At 50.5% G+C, this 20,285-nt stretch overlaps 1 protein-coding gene across 3 annotated transcripts; it reads left to right on the forward strand.

Moving 5' to 3' along the window:
* The first annotated feature begins 9,581 nt into the window (after positions 1-9,581).
* LOC119976657 (zinc finger protein 345-like) lies at positions 9,582-19,638 on the forward strand. 3 transcript variants are annotated; one of them, XM_038817320.1, is made up of 4 exons: positions 9,582-9,616; positions 13,568-14,598; positions 17,651-17,807; positions 17,898-19,638. In XM_038817320.1, exons 2-4 carry the CDS (start codon positions 13,927-13,929, stop codon positions 18,635-18,637), a joined length of 1,569 nt encoding a protein of 522 aa, XP_038673248.1. In that variant the 5' UTR covers positions 9,582-9,616; positions 13,568-13,926; the 3' UTR covers positions 18,638-19,638. The 3 variants fall into 3 exon arrangements, with proteins under 3 accessions (XP_038673248.1, XP_038673250.1, XP_038673249.1); XM_038817322.1 differs by lacking the exon at positions 9,582-9,616 and adding an exon at positions 12,421-12,592; XM_038817321.1 differs by lacking the exon at positions 9,582-9,616 and adding an exon at positions 12,739-12,859.
* Positions 19,639-20,285: the final 647 nt, after the last annotated feature.

The following is a 20,285-nucleotide window of genomic DNA, read 5'->3' on the forward strand; positions in this document are numbered from 1 at the left end:
CTCTGCTCTGCTGCCCTCTGCTGGATGCTAAACTTCCGTTGAACTCCTCAGGTCACTGATGCAGGTGCACCTTCAACTTACGCTGACCGCACTGCACGTATGCAAATGTCCCTGGAACAGCCAATCAGAACCTCTGCTCTGCTGCCCTCTGCTGGATGCTTAACTTCCATTGAACTCCTCGGGTCACTGATGCAGGTGCACCTTCAACTTACGTTGACAGCACTGCACGTATGCAAATGTCCCCGGAACAGCCAATCAGAAGCTCTGCTCTGCTGCCCTCTGCTGGATGCTTAACTTCCATTGAACTCCTCGGGTCACTGATGCAGGTGCACCTTCAACTTACGTTGACCGCAGTGCACGTATGCAAATGTCCCCGGAACAGCCAATCAGAAGCTCTGCTCTGCTGCCCTCTGCTGGATGCTTAACTTCCATTGAACTCCTCGGGTCACTGATGCAGGTGCACCTTCAACTTACGTTGACCGCACTGCACGTATGCAAATGTCCCCGGAACAGCCAATCAGAAGCTCTGCTCTGCTGGATGCTAAACTTCCGTTGAACTCCTCGGGTCACTGATGCAGGTGCACCTTCAACTTACGCTGACCGCACTGCACGTATGCAAATGTCCGGAACAGCCAATCAGAAGCTCTGCTCTGCTGCCCTCTGCTGGATGCTTAACTTCCGTTGAACTCCTCGGGTCACTGATGCAGGTGCACCTTCAACTTACGTTGACCGCACTGCACGTATGCAAATGTCCCCGGAACAGGCAATCAGAAGCTCTGCTCTGCTGCCCTCTGCTGGATGCTAAACTTCCGTTGAACTCCTCGGGTCACTGATGCAGGTGCACCTTCAACTTACATTGACCGCACTGCACGTATGCAAATGTCCCCGGAACAGCCAATCAGAAGCTCTGCTCTGCTGCCCTCTGCTGGATGCTAAACTTCCGTTGAACTCCTCGGGTCACTGATGCAGGTGCACCTTCAACTTACGTTGACCGCACTGCACGTATGCAAATGTCCCCGGAACAGCCAATCAGACGCTCTGCTCTGCTGCCCTCTGCTGGATGCTTAACTTCCGTTGAACTCCTCGGGTCACTGGTGCAGGTGCACCTTCAACTTACGTTGACCGCACTGCACGTATGCAAATGTCCCCGGAACAGCCAATCAGACGCTCTGCTCTGCTGCCCTCTGCTGGATGCTAAACTTCCGTTGAACTCCTCGGGTCACTGATGCAGGTGCACCTTCAACTTACGCTGACCCCACTGCACGTATGCAAATGTCCGGAACAGCCAATCAGAAGCTCTGCTCTGCTGCCCTCTGCTGGATGCTTAACTTCCGTTGAACTCCTCGGGTCACTGATGCAGGTGCACCTTCAACTTACGTTGACCGCACTGCACGGATGCAAATGTCCCCGGAACAGCCAATCAGAAGCTCTGCTCTGCTGCCCTCTGCTGGATGCTTAACTTCCGTTGAACTCCTCGGGTCACTGATGCAGGTGCACCTTCAACTTACGTTGACCGCACTGCACGTATGCAAATGTCCCCGGAACAGCCAATCAGAAGCTCTGCTCTGCTGCCCTCTGCTGGATGCTTAACTTCCGTTGAACTCCTCGGGTCACTGGTGCAGGTGCACCTTCAACTTACGTTGACCGCACTGCAAGTATGCAAATGTCCCCGGAACAGCCAATCAGACGCTCTGCTCTGCTGGATGCTAAACTTCCGTTGAACTCCTCGGGTCACTGATGCAGGTGCACCTTCAACTTACGCTGACCGCACTGCACGTATGCAAATGTCCGGAACAGCCAATCAGAAGCTCTGCTCTGCTGCCCACTGCTGAATGCTTAACTTCCATTGAACTCCTCGGGTCACTGATGCAGGTGCACCTTCAACTTACGTTGACCGCACTGCACGTATGCAAATGTCCCCGGAACAGCCAATCAGAAGCTCTGCTCTGCTGCCCTCTGCTGGATGCTTAACTTCCATTGAACTCCTCGGGTCACTGATGCAGGTGCACCTTCAACATACGTTGACCGCACTGCACGTATGCAAATGTCCCCGGAACAGCCTATCAGAAGCTCTGCTCTGCTGCCCTCTGCTGAATGCTTAACTTCCATTGAACTCCTCGGGTCACTGATGCAGGTGCACCTTCAACTTACGTTGACCGCACTGCACGTATGCAAATGTCCCCGGAACAGCCAATCAGAAGCTCTGCTCTGCTACCCTCTGCTGGATGCTTAACTTCCATTGAACTCCTCGGGTCACTGATGCAGGTGCACCTTCAACTTACGTTGATCGCACTGCAAGTATGCAAATGTCCCCGGAACAGCCAATCAGACGCTCTGCTCTGCTGGATGCTAAACTTCCGTTGAACTCCTCGGGTCACTGATGCAGGTGCACCTTCAACTTACGCTGACCGCACTGCACGTATGCAAATGTCCGGAACAGCCAATCAGAAGCTCTGCTCTGCTGCCCACTGCTGAATGCTTAACTTCCATTGAACTCCTCGGGTCACTGATGCAGGTGCACCTTCAACTTACGTTGACCGCACTGCACGTATGCAAATGTCCCCGGAACAGCCAATCAGAAGCTCTGCTCTGCTGCCCTCTGCTGGATGCTTAACTTCCATTGAACTCCTCGGGTCACTGATGCAGGTGCACCTTCAACTTACGTTGACCGCACTGCACGTATGCAAATGTCCCCGGAACAGCCAATCAGAAGCTCTGCTCTGCTGCCCTCTGCTGGATGCTTAACTTCCGTTGAACTCCTCGGGTCACTGGTGCAGGTGCACCTTCAACTTACGTTGACCGCACTGCACGTATGCAAATGTCCCCGGAACAGCCAATCAGACGCTCTGCTCTGCTGCCCTCTGCTGGATGCTAAACTTCCGTTGAACTCCTCAGGTCACTGATGCAGGTGCACCTTCAACTTACGCTGACCGCACTGCACGTATGCAAATGTCCCCGGAACAGCCAATCAGAACCTCTGCTCTGCTGCCCTCTGCTGGATGCTTAACTTCCATTGAACTCCTCGGGTCACTGATGCAGGTGCACCTTCAGCTTACGTTGACAGCACTGCACGTATGCAAATGTCCCCGGAACAGCCAATCAGAAGCTCTGCTCTGCTGCCCTCTGCTGGATGCTTAACTTCCATTGAACTCCTCGGGTCACTGATGCAGGTGCACCTTCAACTTACGTTGACCGCAGTGCACGTATGCAAATGTCCCCGGAACAGCCAATCAGAAGCTCTGCTCTGCTGGATGCTTAACTTCCATTGAACTCCTCGGGTCACTGATGCAGGTGCACCTTCAACTTACGTTGACCGCACTGCACGTATGCAAATGTCCCCGGAACAGCCAATCAGAAGCTCTGCTCTGCTGGATGCTAAACTTCCGTTGAACTCCTCGGGTCACTGATGCAGGTGCACCTTCAACTTACGCTGACCGCACTGCACGTATGCAAATGTCCGGAACAGCCAATCAGAAGCTCTGCTCTGCTGCCCTCTGCTGGATGCTTAACTTCCGTTGAACTCCTCGGGTCACTGATGCAGGTGCACCTTCAACTTACGCTGACCGCACTGCACGTATGCAAGTGTCCCCGGAAGAGCCAATCAGAAGCTCTGCTCTGCTGCCCTCTGCTGGATGCTTAACTTCCGTTGAACTCCTCGGGTCACTGATGCAGGTGCACCTTCAACTTACGTTGACCGCACTGCACGTATGCAAATGTCCCCGGAACAGGCAATCAGAAGCTCTGCTCTGCTGCCCTCTGCTGGATGCTAAACTTCCGTTGAACTCCTCGGGTCACTGATGCAGGTGCACCTTCAACTTACGTTGACCGCACTGCACGTATGCAAATGTCCCCGGAACAGCCAATAAGAAGCTCTGCTCTGCTGCCCTCTGCTGGATGCTAAACTTCCGTTGAACTCCTCGGGTCACTGATGCAGGTGCACCTTCAACTTACGTTGACCGCACTGCACGTATGCAAATGTCCCCGGAACAGCCAATCAGACGCTCTGCTCTGCTGCCCTCTGCTGGATGCTTAACTTCCGTTGAACTCCTCGGGTCACTGGTGCAGGTGCACCTTCAACTTACGTTGACCGCACTGCACGTATGCAAATGTCCCCGGAACAGCCAATCAGACGCTCTGCTCTGCTGCCCTCTGCTGGATGCTAAACTTCCGTTGAACTCCTCGGGTCACTGATGCAGGTGCACCTTCAACTTACGCTGACCCCACTGCACGTATGCAAATGTCCTGAACAGCCAATCAGAAGCTCTGCTCTGCTGCCCTCTGCTGGATGCTTAACTTCCGTTGAACTCCTCGGGTCACTGATGCAGGTGCACCTTCAACTTACGTTGACCGCACTGCACGGATGCAAATGTCCCCGGAACAGCCAATCAGAAGCTCTGCTCTGCTGCCCTCTGCTGGATGCTTAACTTCCGTTGAACTCCTCGGGTCACTGATGCAGGTGCACCTTCAACTTACGCTGACCGCACTGCACGTATGCAAATGTCCCCGGAACAGCCAATCAGAAGCTCTGCTCTGCTGCCCTCTGCTGGATGCTTAACTTCCGTTGAACTCCTCGGGTCACTGATGCAGGTGCACCTTCAACTTACGTTGACCGCACTGCACGTATGCAAATGTCCCCGGAACAGCCAATCAGAAGCTCTGCTCTGCTGCCCTCTGCTGGATGCTTAACTTCCGTTGAACTCCTCGGGTCCTGGTGCAGGTGCACCTTCAACTTACGTTGACCGCACTGCACGTATGCAAATGTCCCCGGAACAGCCAATCAGACGCTCTGCTCTGCTGCCCTCTGCTGGATGCTAAACTTCCGTTGAACTCCTCGGGTCACTGATGCAGGTGCACCTTCAACTTACGCTGACCCCACTGCACGTATGCAAATGTCCGGAACAGCCAATCAGAAGCTCTGCTCTGCTGCCCTCTGCTGGATGCTTAACTTCCGTTGAACTCCTCGGGTCACTGATGCAGGTGCACCTTCAACTTACGCTGACCGCACTGCACGTATGCAAATGTCCCCGGAAGAGCCAATCAGAAGCTCTGCTCTGCTGCCCTCTGCTGGATGCTAAACTTCCGTTGAACTCCTCGGGTCACTGATGCAGGTGCACCTTCAACTTACGCTGACCCCACTGCACGTATGCAAATGTCCGGAACAGCCAATCAGAAGCTCTGCTCTGCTGCCCTCTGCTGGATGCTTAACTTCTGTTGAACTCCTCGGGTCACTGATGCAGGTGCACCTTCAACTTACGCTGACCGCACTGCACGTATGCAAATGTCCCCGGAAGAGCCAATCAGAAGCTCTGCTCTGCTGCCCTCTGCTGGATGCTTAACTTCCGTTGAACTCCTCGGGTCACTGATGCAGGTGCACCTTCAACTTACGTTGACCGCACTGCACGGATGCAAATGTCCCCGGAACAGCCAATCAGAAGCTCTGCTCTGCTGCCCTCTGCTGGATGCTTAACTTCCGTTGAACTCCTCGGGTCACTGATGCAGGTGCACCTTCAACTTACGCTGACCGCACTGCACGTATGCAAATGTCCCCGGAACAGCCAATCAGAAGCTCTGCTCTGCTGCCCTCTGCTGGATGCTTAACTTCCATTGAACTCCTCGGGTCACTGATGCAGGTGCACCTTCAACTTACGTTGACCGCACTGCACGTATGCAAATGTCCCCGGAACAGCCAATCAGAAGCTCTGCTCTGCTGCCCTCTGCTGGATGCTTAACTTCCGTTGAACTCCTCGGGTCACTGGTGCAGGTGCACCTTCAACTTACGTTGACCGCACTGCAAGTATGCAAATGTCCCCGGAACAGCCAATCAGACGCTCTGCTCTGCTGGATGCTAAACTTCCGTTGAACTCCTCGGGTCACTGATGCAGGTGCACCTTCAACTTACGCTGACCGCACTGCACGTATGCAAATGTACGGAACAGCCAATCAGAAGCTCTGCTCTGCTGCCCTCTGCTGAATGCTTAACTTCCATTGAACTCCTCGGGTCACTGATGCAGGTGCACCTTCAACTTACGTTAACCGCACTGCACGTATGCAAATGTCCCCGGAACAGCCAATCAGAAGCTCTGCTCTGCTGCCCTCTGCTGGATGCTTAACTTCCATTGAACTCCTCGGGTCACTGATGCAGGTGCACCTTCAACTTACGTTGACCGCACTGCACGTATGCAAATGTCCCCGGAACAGCCAATCAGAAGCTCTGCTCTGCTGCCCTCTGCTGGATGCTTAACTTCCGTTGAACTCCTCGGGTCACTGATGCAGGTGCACCTTCAACTTACGCTGACCGCACTGCACGTATGCAAATGTCCCCGGAACAGCCAATCAGAAGCTCTGCTCTGCTGCCCTCTGCTGGATGCTTAACTTCCATTGAACTCCTCGGGTCACTGATGCAGGTGCACCTTCAACTTACGTTGACCGCACTGCACGTATGCAAATGTCCCCGGAACAGCCAATCAGAAGCTCTGCTCTGCTGCCCTCTGCTGGATGCTTAACTTCCGTTGAACTCCTCGGGTCACTGGTGCAGGTGCACCTTCAACTTACGTTGACCGCACTGCAAGTATGCAAATGTCCCCGGAACAGCCAATCAGACGCTCTGCTCTGCTGGATGCTAAACTTCCGTTGAACTCCTCGGGTCACTGATGCAGGTGCACCTTCAACTTACGCTGACCGCACTGCACGTATGCAAATGTGCGGAACAGCCAATCAGAAGCTCTGCTCTGCTGCCCTCTGCTGAATGCTTAACTTCCATTGAACTCCTCGGGTCACTGATGCAGGTGCACCTTCAACTTACGTTAACCGCACTGCACGTATGCAAATGTCCCCGGAACAGCCAATCAGAAGCTCTGCTCTGCTGCCCTCTGCTGGATGCTTAACTTCCATTGAACTCCTCGGGTCACTGATGCAGGTGCACCTTCAACTTACGTTGACCGCACTGCACGTATGCAAATGTCCCCGGAACAGCCAATCAGACGCTCTGCTCTGCTGCCCTCTGCTAGATGCTAAACTTCCGTTGAACTCCTCAGGTCACTGATGCAGGTGCACCTTCAACTTACGCTGACCGCACTGCACGTATGCAAATGTCCCCGGAACAGCCAATCAGAACCTCTGCTCTGCTGCCCTCTGCTGGATGCTTAACTTCCATTGAACTCCTCGGGTCACTGATGCAGGTGCACCTTCAACTTACGTTGACCGCACTGCACGCATGCAAATGTCCCCTGAACAGCCAATCAGAAGCTCTGCTCTGCTGCCCTCTGCTGGATGCTTAACTTCCATTGAACTCCTCGGGTCACTGATGCAGGTGCACCTTCAACTTACGTTGACCGCAGTGCACGTATGCAAATGTCCCCGGAACAGCCAATCAGAAGCTCTGCTCTGCTGGATGCTTAACTTCCATTGAACTCCTCGGGTCCCTGATGCAGGTGCACCTTCAACTTACGTTGACCGCACTGCACGTATGCAAATGTCCCCGGAACAGCCAATCAGACGCTCTGCTCTGCTGCCCTCTGCTGGATGCTAAACTTCCGTTGAACTCCTCGGGTCACTGATGCAGGTGCACCTTCAACTTACGCTGACCGCACTGCACGTATGCAAATGTCCGGAACAGCCAATCAGAAGCTCTGCTCTGCTGCCCTCTGCTGGATGCTTAACTTCCGTTGAACTCCTCGGGTCACTGATGCAGGTGCACCTTCAACTTACGTTGACCGCACTGCACGTATGCCTCACGGTAGCATGGTGGTTAGCATCAATGCTTTACAGCTCCAGGGTCCCAGGTTCGATTCCCGGCTGGGTCACTGTCTGTGTGGAGTCTGCACGTCCTCCCCGTGTGTGCGTGGGTTTTCTCCGGGTGCTCCGGTTTCCTCCCACAGTCCAAAGATGTGCGGGTTAGGTGGATTGGCCATGCTAAATTGCCCATAGTGTAAGGTTAATGGGGGGATTGTTGGGTTATGGGTATACGGGTTACGTGGATTTAAGTGGGGTGATCATTGCTCGGCACAACATCGAGGGCCGAAGGGCCTGTTCTGTGCTGTACTGTTCTATGTTCTATGTTCTAAATGTCCCCGGAACAGCCAATCAGAAGCTCTGCTCTGCTGCCCTCTGCTGGATGCTAAACTTCCGTTGAACTCCTCGGGTCACTGATGCAGGTGCACCTTCAACTTACGCTGACCGCACTGCACGTATGCAAATGTCACCGGAACAGCCAATCAGAAGCTCTGCTCTGCTGCCCTCTGCTGGATGCTTAACTTCCGTTGAACTCCTCGGGTCACTGATGCAGGTGCACCTTCAACTTACGTTGACCCCACTGCACGTATGCAAATGTCCCCGGAACAGCCAATCAGAAGCTCTGCTCTGCTGGATGCTTAACTTCCGTTGAACTCCTCGGGTCACTGATGCAGGTGCACCTTCAACTTACGTTGACCGCACTGCACGTATGCAAATGTCCCCGGAACAGCCAATCAGAAGCTCTGCTCTGCTGCCCTCTGCTGGATCAGAGGGCTGCATCAGCATGGTTGCTGTTGCTGTGTGTGGCTCCAAGGGCGAGGGCGAGGATGAATGATATAAGCTCACAAAGCTTTGACTTACACAGGGCTGCGATGCAAGGGTACCTGCTGTCCACATTGTTGTCTGAGCTGGCCACAGAGCCATTGGCGATGGCTCTCAGGGGGTCGGTGAAGTAGCGTGTGATTATGGGGCGACAGAGGGAGCAGCAGGTGTTGCTCTGCCGATGATCTCTTGCTGTATGTTTCGGATCCGTTGGAAAGTATGGGAAGGATTAAAGGCCTGCTGGGAAGGTTTGGAGGATTCTCGAGGTACAAACTAAATGTTGGAAAAAGCGCCGGAGCGGTTGGCACCACACCGACTGGCGCAAAAACCGGCGCCAGCGGCCTTTCAGGCCCGCCGCCCGGCAGCGGGGCTGGCCGAAAGGCTTTCGCTGGTTCGCGCATGCGCCGGTGGTGACATCAGCGGCTAGCTGCCGCCACCTCCGGTGCATGCGCACTGTGGGTTTCTCTTCTGCTTCCGCCATGGAGGCGGCGGAGAAAGAGTGCCCCCAGGGCTCCGGGGCCTGCTCGCGCCGCCGATCCTGCTGCCACCGGAGGTAGTTCAAACCTCGGCGGCGGGAGAGGCCTCCCAGCAGCGGGGCTTCAGCCCATCGCGGGCCGGAGAATCGCCGCAGCGGCCTCGCCGATCGGAGTGGCGTGATTCCCGCCCCCGCCATTCCCGGGTGGCGGAGAATCTCTGCCACGGCGGGGGCCGGATTTTTGGCGGTCCCAGGCGATTCTCCGACCCTGCTGGGGGTCGGAGAATTCCGCCCTAGAAATCTCTGTCAACGTTTACCAGGGGAACTGAGACAGCAGCTGCAATAAGTGAGGTTTTATTCAGATGGGACAATGACAAGTTTAAATCCCCTCCTGATCTGCTGCTCAAAGTCGCCCATGTTTCACTGGTCAGTTTCCCAAACTTCAGGAAACTCCTGTTACTGCAGAAATATTTGGATTGTCTGTGAGAGACGTCAATCAGAGAGCCCACCCACTCTGCCCATTCTCTCCTCTTCCTCTACCACAGCTGCTTCACTTCCTGTAAGGACTCAAAACCAAGTCAGGAGATGGTGAGTGAAGGAGCAGAATTTACAATCATTACATTGCACAATATCCACACTAATGTTCAGGCAGTCTGACTATCCTGCTCTGCTGCCCTCTGCTGGATGCTAAACTTCCGTTGAACTCCTCGGGTCACTGATGCAGGTGCATCTTCAACTTACGCTGACCCCACTGCACGTATGCAAATGTCCGGAACAGCCAATCAGAAGCTCTGCTCTGCTGCCCTCTGCTGGATGCTTAACTTCCGTTGAACTCCTCGGGTCACTGATGCAGGTGCACCTTCAACTTACGCTGACCGCACTGCACGTATGCAAATGTCCCCGGAAGAGCCAATCAGAAGCTCTGCTCTGCTGCCCTCTGCTGGATGCTTAACTTCCGTTGAACTCCTCGGGTCACTGATGCAGGTGCACCTTCAACTTACGTTGACCGCACTGCACGTATGCAAATGTCCCCGGAACAGCCAATCAGAAGCTCTGCTCTGCTGCCCTCTGCTGGATGCTAAACTTCCGTTGAACTCCTCGGGTCACTGATGCAGGTGCACCTTCAACTTACGCTGACCCCACTGCACGTATGCAAATGTCCGGAACAGCCAATCAGAAGCTCTGCTCTGCTGCCCTCTGCTGGATGCTTAACTTCCGTTGAACTCCTCGGGTCACTGATGCAGGTGCACCTTCAAACTTACGTTGACCGCACTGCACGTATGCAAATGTCCCCGGAACAGCCAATCAGAAGCTCTGCTCTGCTGCCCTCTGCTGGATGCTTAACTTCCATTGAACTCCTCGGGTCACTGATGCAGGTGCACCTTCAACTTACGCTGACCGCACTGCACGTATGCAAATGTCCCCGGAACAGCCAATCAGAAGCTCTGCTCTGCTGCCCTCTGCTGGATGCTTAACTTCCGTTGAACTCCTCGGGTCACTGGTGCAGGTGCACCTTCAACTTACGTTGACCGCACTGCACGTATGCAAATGTCCCCGGAACAGCCAATCAGAAGCTCTGCTCTGCTGCCCTCTGCTGGATGCTTAACTTCCGTTGAACTCCTCGGGTCACTGATGCAGGTGCACCTTCAACTTACGTTGACCGCACTGCACGTATGCCTCACGGTAGCATGGTGGTTAGCATTAATGCTTTACAGCTCCAGGGTCCCAGGTTCGATTCCCGGCTGGGTCACTGTCTGTGTGGAGTCTGCACGTCCTCCCCGTGTGTGCGTGGGTTTCCTCCGGGTGCTCCGGTTTCCTCCCACAGTCCAAAGATGTGCGGGTTAGGTGGATTGGCCATGCTAAATTGCCCATAGTGTAAGGTTAATGGGGGGATTGTTGGGTTATGGGTATACGGGTTACGTGGATTTAAGTGGGGTGATCATTGCTCGGCACAACATCGAGGGCCGAAGGGCCTGTTCTGTGCTGTACTGTTCTATGTTCTATGTTCTAAATGTCCCCGGAACAGCCAATCAGAAGCTCTGCTCTGCTGCCCTCTGCTGGATGCTAAACTTCCGTTGAACTCCTCGGGTCACTGATGCAGGTGCACCTTCAACTTACGCTGACCGCACTGCACGTATGCAAATGTCACCGGAACAGCCAATCAGAAGCTCTGCTCTGCTGCCCTCTGCTGGATGCTTAACTTCCGTTGAACTCCTCGGGTCACTGATGCAGGTGCACCTTCAACTTACGTTGACCGCACTGCACGTATGCAAATGTCCCCGGAACAGCCAATCAGAAGCTCTGCTCTGCTGGATGCTTAACTTCCGTTGAACTCCTCGGGTCACTGATGCAGGTGCACCTTCAACTTACGTTGACCGCACTGCACGTATGCAAATGTCCCCGGAACAGCCAATCAGAAGCTCTGCTCTGCTGCCCTCTGCTGGATCAGAGGGCTGCATCAGCATGGTTGCTGTTGCTGTGTGTGGCTCCAAGGGCGAGGGCGAGGATGAATGATATAAGCTCACAAAGCTTTGACTTACACAGGGCTGCGATGCAAGGGTACCTGCTGTCCACATTGTTGTCTGAGCTGGCCACAGAGCCATTGGCTATGGCTCTCAGGGGGTCGGTGAAGTAGCGTGTGATTATGGGGCGACAGAGGGAGCAGCAGGTGTTGCTCTGCCGATGATCTCTTGCTGTATGTTTCGGATCCGTTGGAAAGTATGGGAAGGATTAAAGGCCTGCTGGGAAGGTTTGGAGGATTCTCGAGGTACAAACTAAATGTTGGAAAAAGCGCCGGAGCGGTTGGCACCACACCGACTGGCGCAAAAACCGGCGCCAGCGGCCTTTCAGGCCCGCCGCCCGGCAGCGGGGCTGGCCGAAAGGCTTTCGCTGGTTCGCGCATGCGCCGGTGGTGACATCAGCGGCTAGCTGCCGCCACCTCCGGTGCATGCGCACTGTGGGTTTCTCTTCTGCTTCCGCCATGGAGGCGGCGGAGAAAGAGTGCCCCCAGGGCTCCGGGGCCTGCTCGCGCCGCCGATCCTGCTGCCACCGGAGGTAGTTCAAACCTCGGCGGCGGGAGAGGCCTCCCAGCAGCGGGGCTTCAGCCCATCGCGGGCCGGAGAATCGCCGCAGCGGCCTCGCCGATCGGAGTGGCGTGATTCCCGCCCCCGCCATTCCCGGGTGGCGGAGAATCTCTGCCACGGCGGGGGCCGGATTTTTGGCGGTCCCAGGCGATTCTCCGACCCTGCTGGGGGTCGGAGAATTCCGCCCTAGAAATCTCTGTCAACGTTTACCAGGGGAACTGAGACAGCAGCTGCAATAAGTGAGGTTTTATTCAGATGGGACAATGACAAGTTTAAATCCCCATCTGCTCTGCTGCTCAAAGTCGCCCATGTTTCACTGGTCAGTTTCCCAAACTTCAGGAAACTCCTGTTACTGCAGAAATATTTGGATTGTCTGTGAGAGACGTCAATCAGAGAGCCCACCCACTCTGCCCATTCTCTCCTCTTCCTCTACCACAGCTGCTTCACTTCCTGTAGGGACTCAAAACCAAGTCAGGAGATGGTGAGTGAAGGAGCAGAATTTACAATCATTACATTGCACAATATCCACACTAATGTTCAGGCAGTCTGACTATCCTGTGGGCAATTAGCTGTGGAAATGCCCCTTATGCTGTGTGAGAAGATCCAGCTCACAGACCTGTTTACTCGGTGCTTTATGCTGAGCTGTTTGATTGGCTGTGTGTTGGATATTGAGGGTGTTTATTGGAAACATGTCACTTCTGATTTACAGGCTGAGTTTTGTTGATGGGTCATTGCTGAATATGAGAAGGTGAGGTGGAATTATCTGGGAGGGCAGAGACACATTTATTGAAAAGTATTTTAATGTCTTTAATGATTTTACCTGAAGGCCTTGGCCTTTCCCAGAAGCCTGGGCTTGGATTTGATCGTTTAGCCCAGTGCTGTGTTTGAGAGCTGAATTTGGGATGTGCAGTCTGAGTGAGTGCAGTGTCTAATTTTCCAGGATAAACCAGAACCCTTCAATCAGCTGCACTGAAGCAATATTTTCCTCAGCTTCCAGCACTTCCCACCCAGTGAGTTTTCTTCCAATAATATGGGAAAACAAGGAGAGAAATTTAAAAATCTTCACCTTATTAACAGTTTAATATTAAACACATACCCAAAGTTAAAACAAGTCTTTGCGAGCACAACACAAGCTCATGGTGAATTGATGGCCCGTTTTACACTCAGCCAGACTGTCTTTTACATTGCTCTCATGGTGCCTGGGAAGATCGGGTCTGGATGGAGGAAAATAAGTAGCTACATTGTTTGTTCCTGGTCACTATCCAGTGTCCCTGCTGGAAACAGAGGGTGTATTACAGTCAAGTGAGGAAAAAGAAAGGAATTGGACCTGATCCTCACACAGGGGAATAGCAGACTGGCACTCACTGTGGAACAATCTCTGACTGAGGAGTCAGCCCCTTCAGCAAAGGAGGAGAGTGGGTTGGAGGAAATCATGTTTCCTATTTCTGTTTTACAGAAGGATTGCACCGTACTACACCAGAGAATTCAGAGAGGATACCCTCCGCAGATAAATCCTGACCATCACCCAAGGAACAACTGCACATCCAGTCCCATCTCAGCATTGCTCAACACAGAGAAGGTTGGGCAGTAAAACCATCATGTGGAAATCGGTCAGGTCAGGGGAGATTTGACATATCATCAGATTTGAAACTGGTCAGTGGCATGGAACCTTCCATCAGCACCAACTTTTCTGAAGGTTCAGTTGTGAGGGATTGGGCAGAGTGAGGCTGGGAATAAATGAGTGAGCTCCAAGAGGGGTGAAAGTTTTGATCTGTCATCGAGCCTCAGCCCCTTCACAAACCCTTCACGAGCAAAATGTGTGACAAATCATTCTTGTTTTCATCAACCCTCTGTAAACATCAACGCCTTTACACAGGGGAGAATCCCTTCACGTGCAAAATGTGTGACAAAACATTCTTTTTGTTGTCGACCCTCCATAAACACCAACGCCTTCACTCAGGGGATAAACCCTTCAGGTGTGATGTGTGTGACAAATCATTCACACGGTCATCAAGGCTCAGTGAACACAAACATCTTCACACGGGCGGGAAACCCTTCAGTTGCAAAATGTGTGACAAATCGTTCCCGTTGTCATCGTACCTCCGTCGGCATCAGCGCATTCACACGGGCGAGAAACCCTTTACATGTGAGGTATGTGACAAATCATTCATCCGGTCATCAAGCCTCAGTGAACACAAACGTCTTCACACAGGAGAGAGACCCTTCAGATGTGATGTTTGTGGGAAGACTTTCAACCGAAGTGACATTCTTCTGTCACACAAGAGGATTCACACAGGGGAAAAACCCTTCCCGTGCAAAATCTGTGACAAATCATTCTCGCAGTTATGGAACCTCCGTGAACACCAACGCCTTCACACAGGGGAGAAACCATTCACGTGCGAGGTGTGTGATAAATCATTCACACAGTCATCACACCTCCGTACACACCAACGCACTCACACAGAGGAGAAACCCTTCCGATACAAGGTATGTGACAAATTATTCTTCGACTCAATGGCTTTTTGCTTTTACCATCATATATACATGGATCGTATGGAGCAAAATCATTACGTGAGTCACCTTCCTCTGTGCACAGAAATACATTTCCATAAGAGACAAATCACTCACATGTCTGGTATGTAACAAATCATTCTCTGACTCATCTGCCCGCTGCACACACAGGTGAGAAATGGTTCATGTGCGAGGTGTGCACAAATCATTCTTACAGTCATCAGACCTTCATAGACACCAGCACACTATGACTCGCCTGCTTTACATATGTTGAGAGTTGTCTGTGTTGTTTACCCTTCAGTACTCACACAGGGGAGCTATCCTTCCAAAGTCTGTCTCAGGAGTGTCTGCATCCAACCTCTCCCACCATCAGTCCAATCATTTCAAGGTCAGTTTAACCTTTGACCAAATTACCAAACATCACCAAAACAAGACATCAGTATGGATAGAAGCTCCTGCTGGTAAGAACGAGGAGCAGGAGTCGGCAATTCAGTCCCTCAAGCCCACTCCGCCATTTAATACGATCATGGCCGATCTCCTCTCGGCATTCACTCCACTTTCCTGCCTGTTCTCCACAACCCTTCAACTCATTGCTAATTAAAAATCTGTCTATCTCCTCCTTAAATTTACCACATCCACCACACTCTGGGGTTAGTAATTTCCACAGATTCACAACCTTTTGAGAGAAGTAATTTCTTTTCATCTGTTTTAAATCTGCTATCTCCTTATCCACGTGTCATTTAAATTCCCTCACCTCTTTGTCCTCGGACATCCACTCTGTTCCAATGAAGCTCAACGTAAGCTCAAGAAACAGCACCTCTCGTTCTAGATTGCCCCACAAGAAGAAGCATCAGCTCCATGTCTTTGTCACTACATTTTATCAGCTTCCATATCTCAATTAGATCTCCTCTCATTCTTCTGAACTCAAGAGAGTTTAGGCATAAACTGCTCAATCTCTCTTCATAAGACAAACCCCTCATCTTTGGAATCAATCTACTGAACCTCCTCCTCTGGTGCAGCTACATCCCTCCTCAAATAAGGGACCAAAACTGTTTACATACTCCATGTGCAGTCTCACCAATGCCTTGTACAGTTGCGACAACACTTCCCTTCTTTTATCATCTATCCCTTTAGCTATAAAGTTCCATTTGCCTTCCTTCTTACCTGCTGTACCTGCATACTAGTTCCTGAGATTATGCACGAGGCCACCCAGATCCCTCTGCATCGATGCACCATCTTGAGATTTCTCTCCATTTATATAACAAATGACCTTTCCATTTTTCTGACCAAAATGAATAACCTCACACTTGCTACATTAACCTCCATCTGCAAAGTTTTGGCCCACTCACCTAGCCTATCTATATCCATTTGTAAATTTCTTATTTCCTCTCTGCAATTTACAATCTCCCCCCTACTTTAGTGTCATCTGCAAATTTGGCTATCGTACCTTTGATCCCTACATCAAAATCATTAATATATATTGTAAATAGGTGGGGCCCGATGACCGAACTCTGTGGCACCCCAACTAGTCCCACCATCGAAGAACTCTAGCAAATTAGATAAATACAATTTACCTTTCATAAAACGATGCTGACTCTGATGGATTGTGCTTTGACTCTAAATGTCCTGTTATGACTTCCTTAATAATGGATTCTAACAATTTCCCAATGACAGATGTTCAAGGAACTGGCCTATAGTTTCCTACACTCTGCCTCCCTCTCTTTTTGAATAAGCGCATTAGCATTTTTCCAATCCACTGAAACCTCTCCCGCATCCAGGGAATTTTGGAATATTCTTACCAATGGATCCACTGTCACTTCCTTTATGACAGTCAGATATAGGCTATCAGGCCCTGGGGACTTGTCTGACTTCAATCCCAATAGTACTTTTTCTGTATTGATGGTGATTGTTCTAAGTTCCTCCCTTTCTATCCCCTCTGCATTACCTGTTACTTTTGGGATGGAACTACATGAAAATTGAGGCAAAATATTGATTTTGCACCTCCACCATTTCTGTGTTCCCCACTACTAACTCCAGGTCTCATCCACCAAGGGACTGACATTAAGTTTACATAGAACAGTACAGCACAGAACAGGCCCTTCGGCCCTCGATGTTGTGCCGAGCCATGATCACCCTACTCAAACCCACGTATCCACCCTATACCCGTAACCCAACAATGCTCCCCCTTAACCTTACTTTTTTAGGACACTACGGGCAATTTAGCATGGCCAATCCACCTAACCCGCACATCTTTGGACTGTGGGAGGAAACCGGAGCACCCGGAGGAAACCCACGCACACACGGGGAGGACGTGCAGACTCCGCACATACAGTGACCCAGCCGGGAATCGAACCTGGGACCCTGGAGCTGTGAAGCATTTATGCTAACCACCATGCTACCGTGCTGCCCCTGAGTTTAGTTTAGTTTAAGTTTAGTTACTTATCAAAGCTTTTCATAATTTACCGTTGCTCTTTTTATTTTTTTTTTAGTGTCCCGTTGTTGATTTTTAAAAGTTTCAATCTTCCAGCCTGCCACTGGCCTTTGCAATATGGTATGGCTATACTTTTGTCTTTATGTTATCTTTAACTTCCTTGCTCAACCATGGATCTTTTTTCGCCCTAACAATCTTTCTTCCTCTCTGGAATATACTTTAGTTCTGATAAATGCACAAATTTCAGAGGTTCGGTGCAGACTCGATGGGCCGAAGGACCTCCCGCGTGGTAGAAATTCTATTACATGTTCTATGTTTCCCTGTGATGGACGAGATGGCAATATCTGAATATTAAATATATATATGTTAAGTTTTGAAACCTTAAAGTGTAGTTTTTGAGTTCAACATACAAAAAGATCATATTATGTTTCTTAACTAATTTTATGAGATTTTGTTTTGGAGATGGCTCTGACTTTGGTCTCTAATCAGAAGTTCCCCTGGGTGCAGACTGAAAATTGTCTCCAGCAGTCGGAAAATGTGTCACAAGACAGCACAGCAAAGCCTGAGCCATGATTCATTTTTCATTTCTTCCTTTAGGTAAAGCTTGCCCGTTGCACCCAGGAGCGTTCATTGACTGGAGAGCAGATTCCATACAGCAAGGAGCTGTCGGAACAGGAGGAGTTCACGAGGAAGCTGTTTGGCCTCTCCAACCCCACGATAACCAATGGTGGATCAGATATGGGGATGGGTGAAGGTGATGTCAGCAGCTGAGTGTTTAAACCATCAGTAGGTGAGTTAATTTATTTGACAAAAGATAATAATTGTGATTTTCTTCCTCTGACAGATACACAGGTGTCCATGGACACATCAGATGGTGATGGAAGAGAGTTGGCAGCAGCGGCCGAGATTCCTGAAAGGGCTGATGAGGAAGGGACGGAGGTGAATACCTCACAGCAATGTGGCATGGCAGCTGAAGTGGAGGAGGGAGAGAAGTGTCAAGAGAGTAAGATGTCTGATTTGGCGGGTAGTGTTGGTGAGTTCAAGTTAAATATTGTGGCCTGTGTGAAAGAGGAAGCCCGTGATGCTATGGCTGCTGTACTGGAGGGAGGATGCTCAGAACCTTCCAGAGGTGAGGAACCTGCGGCTTTGGGAGCAGAGGTTCTGCTGTCTCCACGAGCACACGGACAACATCAGGCCCATGCTGTTATTGAAGATAATGAACAAGATCCGAAACCCCTTGAGTACTTACATCAAGAACCGGTTCAAAGTACAGAGAGTTATCAGGCCACTTCTAACTTGCCTCAGCAAACTTTGACTGAATTTAAGACAAACATTAGGCAGAATCAACAAAGAAATGGTGAGTTTATTCCGCATCATCTACAAAGAGAACGTGAAGTTCTTCAGAAACATCTACAAAGAGACAATGAGATTCTTCAGCAACATCTACAGAGAGACAATGAAATTCTTCAACAGCATTTACAAAGAAACAATGAGATTCTTCAGCATCATCTACAAAGAAACAATGAGATTCTTCAGCAGCAGAATGAGAGTCTTTGTCAACTTCTGCAAAGAAATTTTGAATGAATTGAGGCCAATTTTGTCTCCGATTGTAGCGTCTGCACCATCTGGCCAGCAGCAGCCCAGTGCAGAGACATCTGCTGCTGAATATACCTCTGGTACAGGAGAGTTCACATCATGGGGACAGGGGAGATTCAGCAGGCATTAGGGTTCACCCCTCCAATATTGACTCTTCAACCCGCTTATTTTCCCCCTACTGAAGGATATTTTTCTGTCTGAATTTTGCCATCACTGAGAGCCTCTCCATCGTGAGGACAATGGTGGAAGATGCCCGGATTCGTGAGTCCTGTCACCCCGATTACAGCACCTCTCATTTTCATGGGATCAGGAATAGGCCGTTGGGATTTGCATGTCTCAGAGTCAACTGTCCATAGAAATCAGCAGTTGCCTCCACTCGTGGTTCTGAATGAGAGATGTCTGAAAATTAACATGTGTAGGTTTGACCCAAAAGGAACAGGTTTGAACTCCGTGGGTTTATTTGGAATGATAGGGTACCCTTTTTGTAGAGGATGTGGTCCCCAGTCATCTTTGTGGGAGGTAAGCTGCTCTTTGAGGTTCCTGAATATGCATGAAAAGTGTATAAACTCATTGAAACTGAGAACTCAAAAAACTGTCAAAAATAATTGGCAAAAGTGTCAAGATAACTGTCAAAAAGAGCAGTCAAGCCATCCAATCGTTTAAACTTCCTGCCTTTTATGCCAAAGAAACTAGTGTTAAAAATTATTGCCTTTCATGCTGTATGTTGATATAAACCCCATGTATTTTCTGTGGACATAAGCCTCATGTAGTTACTGGATTAATGTTGCATGATACATTTCATAACCTCCGTTGTCACGGTAAGGTGCCTGCCATACTTTGATTGACAGCTCTAAGTAGTTATGGACACTTGAAGTGGGACTATGAATTGGAATGCTCTTTAAAGACAGGATGATGCAATTAAATGAAATATTTGTTATGTGAAATGCAAACGTACTAATTGGCTTTTTAAAATAAATCAATCGACTAAACAAATAGTCTCCAACAGACACTTGGAACTTAATTTTATTTAACCTCAGCATGGGTCCTGGGGTCTGCCCATTGTGGATAATGTGAGCTTGTATGGGTGGTGTAAGGTGTTAGGATACTATGTAAAACCTTTGTCTGTTCTGTGTTTCCTTTTTTTAATCCCTGCCTGCTGGAAGCTTTTCATCTACAGTTCTTGCTGGCTGCTGCCCAACTGAGACTTCTGCCTAAATTGCAGACTTCAGGTCAATCGAAATACCCTTGGTCTGATGGACTAGCCATGTCTTCTCCTTTGGGTTCTGTGGCAGAGCCCGTGATGTCAGTTTTATAAACTTGGCATGCAGCAAATCAGTGAGTCTAAGCCACCTCTTGTTACTTGCGATTGATGGAGCCATTTGGAATCTTCCACAAGAAAGGCGGGTCATGTGAAAAGCTCCATTTGTGTCCTGAGTTCTGTGACAAGACACAGGTCAGGAAGCAGCTGGAAGACACTCTCTCTGCTAGGTGACTTAAAAGGCTGTTAGTCAGACCTGTGAAGACTTGTTTAAAAGACAGGCAGCAGTCAGAACTGTGAAGGAACGTTTGGAGTACAAAGCTGCCAGCAGTTTCTTACCAGGTTTGTGATTCTTTAATCCTCTGTCTGAATGGCTGG

Source organism: Scyliorhinus canicula, chromosome 13, assembly GCF_902713615.1.
Source record: "Scyliorhinus canicula chromosome 13, sScyCan1.1, whole genome shotgun sequence".
Taxonomy (NCBI): domain Eukaryota; kingdom Metazoa; phylum Chordata; class Chondrichthyes; order Carcharhiniformes; family Scyliorhinidae; genus Scyliorhinus; species Scyliorhinus canicula.